General features: G+C 35.2%; 1 protein-coding gene across 1 annotated transcript; it reads left to right on the top strand.

The window, feature by feature from the left end:
* The first annotated feature begins 11892 nt into the window (after positions 1-11892).
* Positions 11893-12446, top strand: LOC122078212 (heavy metal-associated isoprenylated plant protein 27-like). Its single transcript, XM_042644100.1, has one exon. The coding sequence runs from the start codon at positions 11974-11976 to the stop codon at positions 12337-12339; it is 366 nt and encodes a 121-aa protein (XP_042500034.1). The 5' UTR covers positions 11893-11973; the 3' UTR covers positions 12340-12446.
* The last annotated feature ends 428 nt before the right edge of the window (positions 12447-12874 follow it).

Raw genomic sequence — 12874 nt, 5'->3', positions numbered from 1 at the left:
GTTCTCAATGTTTAAAGTATCAGATCGTGTTTTATATAGTTTTTTTTTTTTTCGGGTGTAACGTGTTATAAAGTATCAGTTGATACATATTGGTAGAGATACAATATAGTTTAATACCAATATGTATTAAAAAAAAAAATTGGTATCAATCAATTACAATCTGATATGGGTTTGATATAGTTCGATACATGTCAGATACGCCTCCTTTAAACCTACAAAACAAAAATATGAGTGATAAACAAAACAAATAGCTACCAAAAGACTTGCACTTTTAATTATGATTTGATTCCAAAGAACAACCTTAACATTCTCTTCTCTACTTTTATAATAATCTGTTACTTTATTTGGAATCATAGAAATTTTCTACTCTTTATATATGATAAACCCAACCTACAAAGCCCTTTCATCTGCTTTATGGTAGCTTAATTGCCTAAATTATAACAGCACCTCAAAGATTGCAACTCAGGAACTAGATCTAATTGTTGGAGATTCTTTACCATAGAATCATATGAATAACAAGAATCATAAACCAATCATAAAATATTAACCATGGGTGTAGTCCCTAAACCAATAACATACACATGTGGAATTACTCATATATGATAATCAATAGGAGCAGAAAAATACATGTATTTAAGTTTAAAAGTCTCATAAGTATTGATCACGAACCTCTCTCCCATATGTTTGAGGATCAGTCCCATGAAGATTGTAACAAGGAACTACATAATGGAGTCTCATCCGCTAAGATCTTCTACAACCTTTCACCCTTGGAATTCTCTTACATGTACTACTCCTGTGAGGGGAGTCCGTGCTTTCAAAACCATAAAGGTGTCAAAAAGTGATGGTTGTAGGGACCTTTAGCTTATATTTATAATAGAATCCCTAAAATCTTAATTCATTCCCACAATGGATTGGGCTAAGAGTTTCTTAATTATAGTGGATCTATAATTGCTTAGACCCAATGGATCGATCGATCTCAGTTAAGCCCACATAAAAATCTTAACAATCTCCCACTTGGGCTACACTGATATTGATGTATTTTCCATTGACACCTAGTCAAATAATCTCAAGACTGAATACCACTCAAACAAACTTTAATTCAATCAATTATTTCTACTATTAAACGATAGTAGAAAATACACCTCAATATACGGCATATAACTATCTAATAAGATAAACAATAGAAAATTACCAATCTAAATCGCTTGGAAACATATATATAAGGAATTGATATCTTACCTATGATCACATAAAATATACATTTCCTTATAGATCATTTCCTGATCTAAAGATCAGCCTACCTTGAAAACCTCACAGGTAGTAAACTTTAATATTAATCAACACTTAGGCAAACCACTATTTTCTCAAATTAATTTTTACTTAGGCATACTGCCTATAGCTAATTGCCACTTCCATGGATTTATATTAAATACCATCATAAATCGTAAATTTTGGTAAACCACCTGTGATTAATCACCACTACCATGAATTTATGTTAAATACCACCATAAATTACAAACTTTGACAAACCGCTTATGATAAACCACCACTTATTTGGATTTAGGTTAAATATCGTCATAAATCACAGACTTTGACTAAATACTGTCATATATCACGAATCCTGACGAAATACCATCAATTACCTTGACTTATCGTCAATTACTTTAACTAAGCACTGTCAATAAACCTTAGCAGGCATGCCTTTAAACTTTGACTTTTACCACTATGATATCTTTGGTTAAATGATATCATAAAACTCTCACTAATCAAGCATATTAAAAACCTCAATAACACCAATATCAGAAAACATGGCTCTTGAACACTTTGTCGATAAACTTGGGTGATATCACTTTTAGGTAAATGTCACATTTACCTTAAGAAACATACAATTAAACTGAATGTACCACTTTGATAGGTTTCATTCATTCCTATCATGTTTTACACATTGGAAATGGATATGTATAGAAGTGTATGTTTTAATGTATTTCTTACACAACCAAGGATAATACAAACAAATGAAACATAAATATACATAAATAATTTAGAGAACATAATTTAAGCTAAAATCATTTCAAAATTACTCTGAAACCATTATAAACTTAATAAGGCAACAAAATTGTTTCTATTTCCCTTCAATTGTACTTTGATCAGCAACAATATTTGTTTGGGTTTCCTGAGAGTGAAAACCAGATCAAATAATCCTACAAATCTCAGGTATGAAACATACACACTAAATAACCAGACTAAAAAATTTAATATGTACATCTAATAGATAAACTACACAATAAATGTACATATAGTAGATAAAACACATAAGAGTCACAATCGTAACTACATTTCTATCATTTGGGCTAAAAATGCACTGGTCCTCTTATAAATCTAAATTTACTATGAAAATACAATTACTTTTATCACATATGGGCTTAAAAGTCTCTAAGTTATAGTCATGTTCATATATGTATTTTCTTTAACTTAGGTGACATCATCTTTGGACAAATGTCATCAAACAGGATGTGCCATTTTGGTGGATTCTATCCAATCATTTCATAGCTTCTTAAAAATGTACTATACAACATAAAATGTGTGGAAGCTCACACCCAGTTTAATTCTAACATATTTATCTATTATAGGGTGTTTCAAACATAACATACAGGTACAAAATGATATGAATATGAATTTACTATATATTTCAGTCATAAATAATTTTTCAATATCATGATAATAATAAATCAATGCAAAACTTAAAATAATTCTTTTGCATGAAAAACAATACAGTACACTAAAATTATCCTCCTATTAGCAACTTAATATCTTGAATTTATCTTTCCACTAGTCGAGCCATATAAAACAGCTTAAGGTCTATAATTCTATCCTCTCACTTGATTCGATCAGTCATAAATTAATCCATTTATTAGATAACACAATTCGTTAATTGTGACATACATATAAACTTGTTCATATAAGCCCAAAAATAAAAGAAAACCAAACATTTTTATCAATTAATATTCATAAATAGGTTTTTAAAGAACAATGGTAGTGTTTGAGAACTTGGTATTGAATTGAACAAAATCGATACTAATCCAACCCAATCAATCCGAATTGATCCAATTGGAATATAAAAAATAAAACACTAAATAAACCTATAACTTACGGTCATAGCCATAAAACACTCATCCACCCTATTGCCATTGATCAATTGTCCAATATCTTTTATGATAAAAATCTTTGCTTTAAAAATATAATGTCAAACTATTGATTTGATTTTCTTAATATAGAAAACTAGGTCTTTGAGGCATATGTAGACCTCTTTATTCTCAAGCCACTTTTAAAAACATCCAGTTTAATAGTTCAACTCAATGAAGAATAATTCATTCAACATATAATTAATGCATGTAACATCAATGAAATTAAAATCAATATTACATCACTAAACATTAAACATAACTAGAGTATCAACCGAATTACATTCTTAATCTTTGGGTGTGGAATGCACTGATCCACTCAAAAATTACAATGACTGTGGGAGCTCTTCAACTTCAAAAATTGCTATCACCTTTGGGTGAATAGCAACTTCTAGATTAAGGTCTACCTACAGTACATTTGCATTTATGCTTATTTTTGATAATGTTGCTTTTGGAAAAACATTACCTAATTCCTGCTAATAATTTTTTATGTCTTTAAAAATAAGACAAAACCTTCGAGTTGTAAACCTATTATTGTAACTTTGGATTTTACCACTTTGATGGATTCCATCAATTCCATTACAATAGCTTACAATTACACTTGGTAACTTAAATTTATGGATTATTTAATCATAAACTAAAAAATCATTTTACATGTAAAAGAACAAGCATGTAACTATTAGCAAAATAAACATTATAATGCTCAATTATCAATTACTTCAAGAATGTCAGTCAAAATCATATTCCTAACCTCTGGGTCTAAAATGTATTGGTTCACTCAAGTTTTTGCTATTACTGCGAGATTTTTTCTAACTTTCAAAAAATATCACCATCTTTGGATGGACAACATCCTCTAGGTTGAGAAATTTATATTCTATTTTCACTTGTTTTAACTTTAATTTTTCTTTGACAATGTCATTTTTGGATGAACATTAACAACCTTACTTAAAAATGGGATTGTTTAAGCATTAGCAAAATATATGTAAACAAAAGCATGGACTATCATTAGCCAATAAATAAGTTCACATGCTGACATGCAAGTAATATATGGACTTATTTTCCTTTTATTTCTTACAATTAAGAGAAATATGAAGAAGAATCATCCCATATTTTTAATTTCTACAAAATAGACTATAAAAGTTAATCAAAACTAGGCCCATAATATATCAAAACGAAGAGCTCAAAAAACTAGACTCAACATAAAAATTAAGGGTGAAAAATTCCTCACCGTTTGCCTAAACGAGCAATTTGAAGTTGTAAAAAAAATAGGTCAAAATCAATTATGGTTTGTCCAAACCAACCGTTTCGGTCTGATTGAACCAAAAGGTTCGACCCAAGTGGCCTAACCCAATTTGGTCATATCAGTCCCAGGTCATATTGTGGGCCAAAACCCTGATTTTGGGTCGGGTATCTGGGTAAAATAATGGGTTTCGAGTCGGGTAGTCAACAGTCTGGTCAACCTTTGACCGAGTCAAATAGAATTGGGTCAAGACTTGACTCACTACATCATCGGGTTAACTCAAAAATCCTATCGAGTTAATTTGGGGAGTTATTGTCGGCTTTTTTTTTTGGAAAAAAAATTATTCTCTCATTTGGTCATCGGTTTTTAGCGTTGCGTCCCGACGCGTTTGACAGTTTCTGGCAGCCTGCGGTATACTACCACGATCGTATTTTCATCCTCTACAACTTTCGTGGAGAAATTTTTTTGATCTGAAACCTTTAAATGATGGTAAAATTAAGATTTTCATGATTTGGGACATAAACCCTATACAAAATCAATTTTTCTTTGATTTTTCTTAATTCTAACACCATAAGGGTTGACTCTGATACCAACTATTAGGGATTCTTTACCATAAAATTATATGAATAACCCATACTATATGGAATACAAGAGTCATAAACCAATCATAAAATATTAACCATGGTTGTAGTCCCCAAACCAATAACACACAAACATGTGGATTTACCTATATATGATAATCAATGGGAGCAGAAGAATACATGTATGTAAGTTTAGAAGCTCATAAGTATTGATCACGAACCTCTCTCTCATGTGCTTGAGGATCGGTCCTATGATGATTGTAACAAGGAACTATACAATGTAATCTCATCTGCTAAGATCTTCTGCAGCCTTTCACAATTGGAATTTTCTTACATGCACTACTCCTGTGAGGGGAGTCCGCGTTTTCAAAACCATAAAAGTGTTAAAAAGTGACGGCTGCATGGACCTTTAGCTTCTATTTATAATAGAATCCTTAAAACCCTAATTCATTTCCACAATGGATTGGGCTAGGAGTTTCTTAATCAGAGTGGGTCTATAATTGCTTGGGCCTAATAGATCAATCGGTATCAGTTAAGCTCACATAAAAATCCTAACACTAATACCCTATGTACCACCTCATCATTTTTCCAACCTTGACACTCACTTATGAGTTTCCTAATCAAAGTGGGTCTATAATTGCTTGGGCCCAATGGATCAATCGGTATCAGTTAAGCTCACCTAAAAATCCTAACACTAATATCTTATGTACCACCTTATCTATTTTTGTACACCAAAATGCCATGATGAAATAGCATAATGTAAAGAAAAGACTACAAGACTATAGTGTACCCTGTAAAAGGCACAACTGATCAGTGCCAATTTTAAACCAGGCAACATACTACAACTTTACCATGCCAGGCACCTGGCTGTCCATGCTAGATGATGGTGAGACCAATGCTTTCATGTAAGCCTTATATTATATCATATTCCTAGTAGGAAGTAGGAACCAGGTTGGATGCCTAGTATGTGTCAGTTAACAAAATGCGCCCAAATCAATGTGCTTATTACCTACCTATGAACCAACCAATTATTTACAACCTTGACACTCATTCTTTGATATGTGTTTCTATTGCAAATCCATGTCACCTTTGATGACAGGAGATATTGTTTACAATTAATTATTTGATAATAGGGAATTCCACCGAGGCTTCTACTAGGGGTTCCTCCTCGAGGTACAGGAAGCACAGGTGAAAGGCTAGCAACCAAGAAGGTATGGACGAATTCTGAAGAACTATAAATTCTTTTTGTAGACCAAGCACCCACATCATGGCATTGGAGCATAGTACTCCTTCTCGTAGATGTTTATAAAACACTTCCATCTCTCTCCTTTTGGCTCTGGCCCACCAATGAAGTGGTTTTTTTTTTTTTTTTTGCCAACATTGCCTACAATCCAATGGTCAAATTTTTTTTTTCTAAACAAATGTAAGCCGCATTATTATGCTCTATCCTCTATTTTGTAATAGATTATTTTTCTTCTTCTATAAAATTTAAAAAAATAAAATAAAATCCGAAAGACTTGGAAAACTTATTTTTCTCTTGGATATGAGTTAGAGGAAAAATTATCTAACCAAAAAAACAATTTTTCTCTTGGATATGAGTTAGAGAAAATTATCTAACATAAAAAAAAAAAAAAAAAAAAACTTTAATATTCACCATTTCAACAAGTTTTGGGAACTTATAGTATTCAAGTCATGGCTCGAAATAGATTTGTTTAAAAAAACAATAAAATTGCAAATGTATTTTCTATTTTTGTGGTCAAATCACATTTTTTTTGCTTATGCATCACTAAATCAGGTAAAAATGACTCAAATCCTTGCATCAAGTTTTTTTTATATGCATAATACAATATTTAATGCTCCAAATCTATATTTTATATGCATCATAATATATACATACATACATGCATGCATTTCTTAACAATTTTCATGCATATATTTAGTGTGTGTTTCTCTGATATGATACGATATAATACATCTCTTAATTAAAATCATCATTCTAATATGATACAAGATACACATTAACAATATTAATATCGATATCGATAGTTAAATCCTTAGTTGTTACCTAATAAATATTTGAAAAACAAAGCTGAGTAATATTTCACGTTTCAAAATTGCATTTAAAGAAGCATGAAACTTTTGTGGATTAAGGAAAGAAAGTCAACTGATAGTTGAAATGTACAAGGATGGATTATTCATTATTGTGCATGCTATGTCATGCCGTGCTTGACGACTTCAACAATCATTCCACTTCCCATTCGAACGAGTTGAATTATCAGTTTGGACTTTGGATATGGATCTTCGGTGATGAAACTCCAAACTTTCTACTAAGAAATAAATATCGGTTTCAGTTTGATGTTGGATCAAACTATATATATATATATGAGAAATTTACTGCACCACTCCTTAGAGATTGCCACATTGATAAGACCACCCCCTCTGTTTCACCAAATTATTCTTAGGCCCTCTACCGTTAGTGACTGTTAAATGTAGAGTTAAAATGACCATCATACCCTTACCATTAAAAAACTCATGTTTGAACAGGGATTTGTGATCTTAGAGTTCGAATAGGGTTTCTCTCTCTCTCTCTCTCTCTCTCTCTCTCTCTCTCTCTCTCTCTCAGAACACATTCTGGGAAGGATGTCACTCTCTTTACGATACAACTAGTATCCCGTGGAGTGATCGAAACCTACTACAACAGTGTTATTATTTCTGTTTATGAATTTGAAGTGTGATCTCATAAAGCATCAAGTGAAGTCACTGTGCCATCATCCCTACTTGCGACACTGTTTCTGTTGGAGATTTTCTACAAAGACTTTCATGTCATTAACTCTATATCCAACGATCATCACAAGCCCATCTTTTGACTGTTTAATACCCTTCATAGGGCCACCCTTCGATGGTTGTAGCAGCTCCATCTGATGGTTGCATAAACAGGTTTTGTGAGTTACTAATTGCTGATATTACTTTCTATTTTTGAAGCCCTGATCTATCTCCTCATCTGACCATCTGTTCTAGACATAGTTTGGAGGAGTCATTCAACTCCTAGTAACCAAAGCTTAATAGGAAGATCAGTCCCACTCGAGTTCCTACCTTTCTAATTTTCTTACCTGCTAAGTTTTTTATATTACTTGTTTCCTGTCCAGCCGATAAAGAAACAATCATTCTCTTGAACTTTTTCCCAATACTCCGTTCGACTTGGGAGAACTTTAGTCCGGAAACTAAAGCTGCAACTCGAGCGATTACAACGAGCTCCGGTTGCAAAGTGTTGGTTGCCGCCCACAAAGAAGAAACGTAGATTTACTCGCCGCGAGGTCCTGCTAGTCGTCGCGTGGTCCTGCAGGAGGCCACGAGGTCCTTCGAGTCGTCGCAAGGTCACCGTCCGTCCGTCTCTGATGCAACTACTGCTACCGCTACAGATGCTACAATCACAGGTGTTCCAACAGCGGCGATTTAAGAGAGATAAATTAGGTCTTGGAATGGGGTCAAAAGCCTATCGATTTGGGTAAAGAAATATCAACTTATGGTAAGGGTATTTTTGGCACTTCAAATTTAATGAGGGAATTTTGGTATTAAAAAAAATATAGTTGCTGACATCAGCAACTATAGTATATTCCTTAACAGTCACTGACGATAGGTGCTTTGAGAATAATTTGGTGAAACAAAGGGGGTGGTCTTATCATTGTGACATTTTCGAGGGGGTGACGCGGTAAATTTCCCAATATATATATATTGATCCGTCATGGAAATTTCACACATTTTATTTCCCTTCGCCAATTTCGTCCACCAACTAACCTCGTGGAGGTTATTCCACTCCCATGAATCATGAAATGGAACTCATAGTTAGCACTAGATTTGATCTTCACTTATTAAGCATGGATGTGAATTTGAAATCGAAACCATTTATCGCAACCAAACCAAACCATTTATAAAACTGTAAAACCGTTTAGTAAATGATTCAATTCTGGTTTCAAGTTTAAGACCGGTTAGTTAAATGGGTTGGGTCGGTTTTAACCGTTTAACCCATTGGTTTCAAACCGAATTGACACCATGACCATTTAAACTCTCAAAATCGATCCGATTAACCCATATAACGATTAAATATTTGATTGTTTTAACAATACTTAATGGTTTAATTTAGGGAAGCATTAAAGATTATAGAGGCTGTCCAACAGTCTATTCAATAATTTACTCATATTATTTAGTTATGTAGTTAAATCATTGCTTGTTCAATGCCTCATTTAATTTGATACAAGATTGAAGCATTTATCAATAAAAGTAAATTTTGGTAAGCATGCGAATAAACCAAAATACTAATTACTAACCGTTTAGAAACCGTATGGAATAAACCACGATCAAAACATTTAAAACTATGAAACTGACACCATTTAAAAACCGTGGAACCGAAACCATTTACTAAACGGTTGTGGTTTTTAGAAAGTGCAACCATTTAGTAAATGATGCGGTTTTGGTTTTAGCGAAATAAATATAAACCAAACTGAATTGCACCGTAAACACCGAAATCGAACCGATAACACCCTTATGTTATGGTGTCCTGAGGCTTCTATGCATGTATAAGATTCAGTCAATGTTCCTCCCCTCTTTTGTCATTCAATCTATGAGGGAGCACAATTATCATTTTACACGAAAAGGGAAATAGACACAAGGTTGCAGACGTGAGAACCATGCTCTTCCTAATTATATGTAAGGAATTGAGATTCTCGTATCAACCAACCTATTAAAATTAGGGCTCATGTTGTCTGAGTTGACAAGGTGGGCCGGTGGGGGGAATGCACCAATCAAGGGCCTTTATTCATATTCATCATTAGGGAACACAGAAGAAAATGTGCCAAGAGAGAGAGTGTTAATATAACCTACACCGCCAACTCAGAGATCTTTTCCTTAAAATTATACCATTCACATAGAAAGGACAGGACCTGAATTTTGCCACATGCCAAACAAGAGGCCAAAATTCGTGGGGATGTAGGGCTTGAAGTCTCCTTGTAAAATTTCATGTTTCAGACCAACAAAATTCACTCAAAATATTAATAAGAATCATTAAATGGACTATTGAAAATATATACTTTTTGGGGAAAATCTTTTTTTTTTTCTTAGCAACTTTCAGGGGAAAATCAAAATGCCAATACATTGGCATGTAGGGTTGGACGTGGCATAAATTAGGTGGACCATGAAAGAAACACCCTTTATATGGGCCATCAAAGAACCTTATTCCTTAAATTTATATATATATATATATATAGGGAAAATGTTGGATATGCCGCCAATATCAAGTATGTTAGCACCTATTGTGTCTATCTCTCTCTTCCCTTTTTCTGAAATGATCCTCTTATCCTTCCTGAATGATACTCCATAATGTGTTCCTATTAGTGCTATCCGCTAGCATACTTGATATCGGCAGTATACATATCCCTCTCCCATACATATATATATATATATATATTTTATGAAATGTATAGAATTTCTTTAATTAGAATAGTGATCAGAGGGTTCTAAGCAGATCAAACTGTACCTCATCACATTGTTTCTTTCTTTAAAAAAAATTAATCTAATAATAAAGGAAGAAAGATCGCTACCTTACTGGCATAGGTACACATCAATGCACTAACCAATGAAAAGATGCCGGAAAGCATCTTCAACATAGAGGTTGTACGGTCTTTCTGTATCCACTATCAATCTAAACATGTACCTCAACAAGTATATAGCATTCTTTAATGTGAAGAGAAGCAGTATCGAAGAAAATTTTCCCATTATAATATATAGAGAAAATTGCATTGCCACCCCTTGAACTTCAATCCTTATTCAACGCCACCCCCTGGACTTTTCGAAACGTCAAAGCCACCCCCTAAAAATTCAAAAAATTCCAAATCGGTCCCTGCCGTTAGCCGACCGTTATAAATGAATGAAAACCGGTTAGTTTTTTTATAATATACCCAAAATACCCCCACCTATTGTGAGAGGACAATATTGCCCTCTCTTTTATTTCCATCTTCTAAACCTATCTCCCATCTCTCATCTCTCATCTCACTCCTCTCACTCACTCGGCCGGACAAGAAGAAGAAGACGACGACGACAATACGCCACCCCCTGCAACTCGATTCTCTTCCCTCCGGCGTGCGATTCTTCCCCCTCTGGCGTGCAAAGCTCTCCCCCCTCCGGCGTCCGAACCTCTCTCCCAAGGTAGTAGAAGCCAAATTTTCAATTCCGCTAATCCTATACTATCAATAATGTGTGGTTGCCATGGTTAGCCTGTCATTTGATTCATTTCTGTGTCCATGTTTATGATTGGAGCCTGGAAGCAGAGCAGTGGAACACAGGAGAGTTTAGTGCAACTAATCAACGTGACGAGGAGCTGGGTCCGCCTGGAGTTCCAGAATCCGGATGCCATGTTTTCCGTTTTCAAGCTAATGGTTTTGTTACTCCTTGCGAGAATTGGGGCAGGCTTGCAAGGAGGAGAAGTTGGTTTCACCTATAATGGATTCCAAAGTTCAGACTTGCAGCTGGACGGCATAGCCAACATCAATTCCAATGGCCTCCTCGTGCTGACCAATGCCACCAATCGACAGAAGGGGCATGTCTTCTATCGTACCCCGATCCACTTCCTCGAACCATTTTCATCATCTTCATCAGGTGGCACCGCTGCTCTCTCCTTCTCTACAACTTTTGTCTTTGCCATCATCTCCCAGTACCCCGATTGTTCCGGTCATGAGATCGCATTTGTCATCACACCCACGGTTGGCATCCCTGGTGTTTTTCTAGGCCCATATCTTGGCCTATTCAACCCCTACAACGTTGGCAATTCAGGGAATCATATATTCGCGGTCGAGCTCGACACCGCAAAGAACACTAATTTCATTGATATCCTGTTCATCTTATTTTTGATATTTAATCCTAAAAATGGTTAGTTTTGGTTCTTATTACTAACAAACAGACGGTGGAGATAAAGATAAAGATGGACTGTGAAGGATGTGAGAGGAAAGTGGAGAAGGCAGTGAGAGGTATGAGTGGAGTGACACAGGTGGATATAGATCCGAAGCACCACAAGCTGACGGTGGTTGGGTACGTGAATCCAAAGAAGGTTTTGAGACATGTACAGCACAGGACTGGGAAGAAGGCCGAGTTCTGGCCTTACATCCCTTACGAAGAAGTGGCTCACCCTTACGCTCCAGGTACTTATGATAAAAGGGCACCATCTGGGTATGTGAGGAACACCATGGACGACCCCAGGAGCTCCAAGCTAGCTCGGGCTAGTACCATGGAGGAGAAGTACTCCAACACCTTCAGCGATGAGAACCCTAACGCCTGTTCCGTCATGTAATGGTAGGGAGAGATCTGTTCAGTTCTGTTCTGTTTCGTTTCAGCAAGTCTGACTTGCTGCCGCTGCGCTTGTTTTATATGAAGTTGTAGCTGCTCTTCCTTCCTTTTTTTTTTCTTTTTTTGTAGATAGATCGATCCAAGGAAAATGGGGGAAATGAGTTTTGTTGTAAAATCATTTTCAGAAGTAAGATTATGCAAACCATTATTGGATTATTTGCTGGTTCTGGTTCTGGTTCTGGTTCCTCTGTTACAGCCTTTACTGTAATGGCTTCTTAGCCAATGTTTCTCTAGCCATGGTAAAGAGGTTCAGACGCCAGAGGGGGGAGAGCTTTGCACGCCGGAGGGAAGAGAATCGAGTTGCAGGGGGTGGCGTACTGTCGTCGTCTTCTTCTTCTTATCCGGCCGAGTGAGTGAGAGGAGTAAGATGAGAGATGAGAGATGGGAGATAGGTATAGAAGATGGAAATAAAAGAGAGGGCAATATTGTCCTCTCACAATAGGTGGGGGTATTTTGGGTATATTATAAAAAAACTAACC

Source organism: Macadamia integrifolia, chromosome 5, assembly GCF_013358625.1.
Source record: "Macadamia integrifolia cultivar HAES 741 chromosome 5, SCU_Mint_v3, whole genome shotgun sequence".
Classification (NCBI taxonomy): domain Eukaryota; kingdom Viridiplantae; phylum Streptophyta; class Magnoliopsida; order Proteales; family Proteaceae; genus Macadamia; species Macadamia integrifolia.
The sequence above is the reverse complement of the archived record's forward strand: the minus strand, read 5'-3'. Positions and strand labels throughout refer to the sequence as shown.

Bases quoted from the DNA above. Each gene is read 5' to 3' on its own strand.
- LOC122078212 (XM_042644100.1), top strand. From the start codon at position 11,974: ATGGACTGTGAAGGATGTGAGAGGAAAGTGGAGAAGGCAGTGAGAGGT.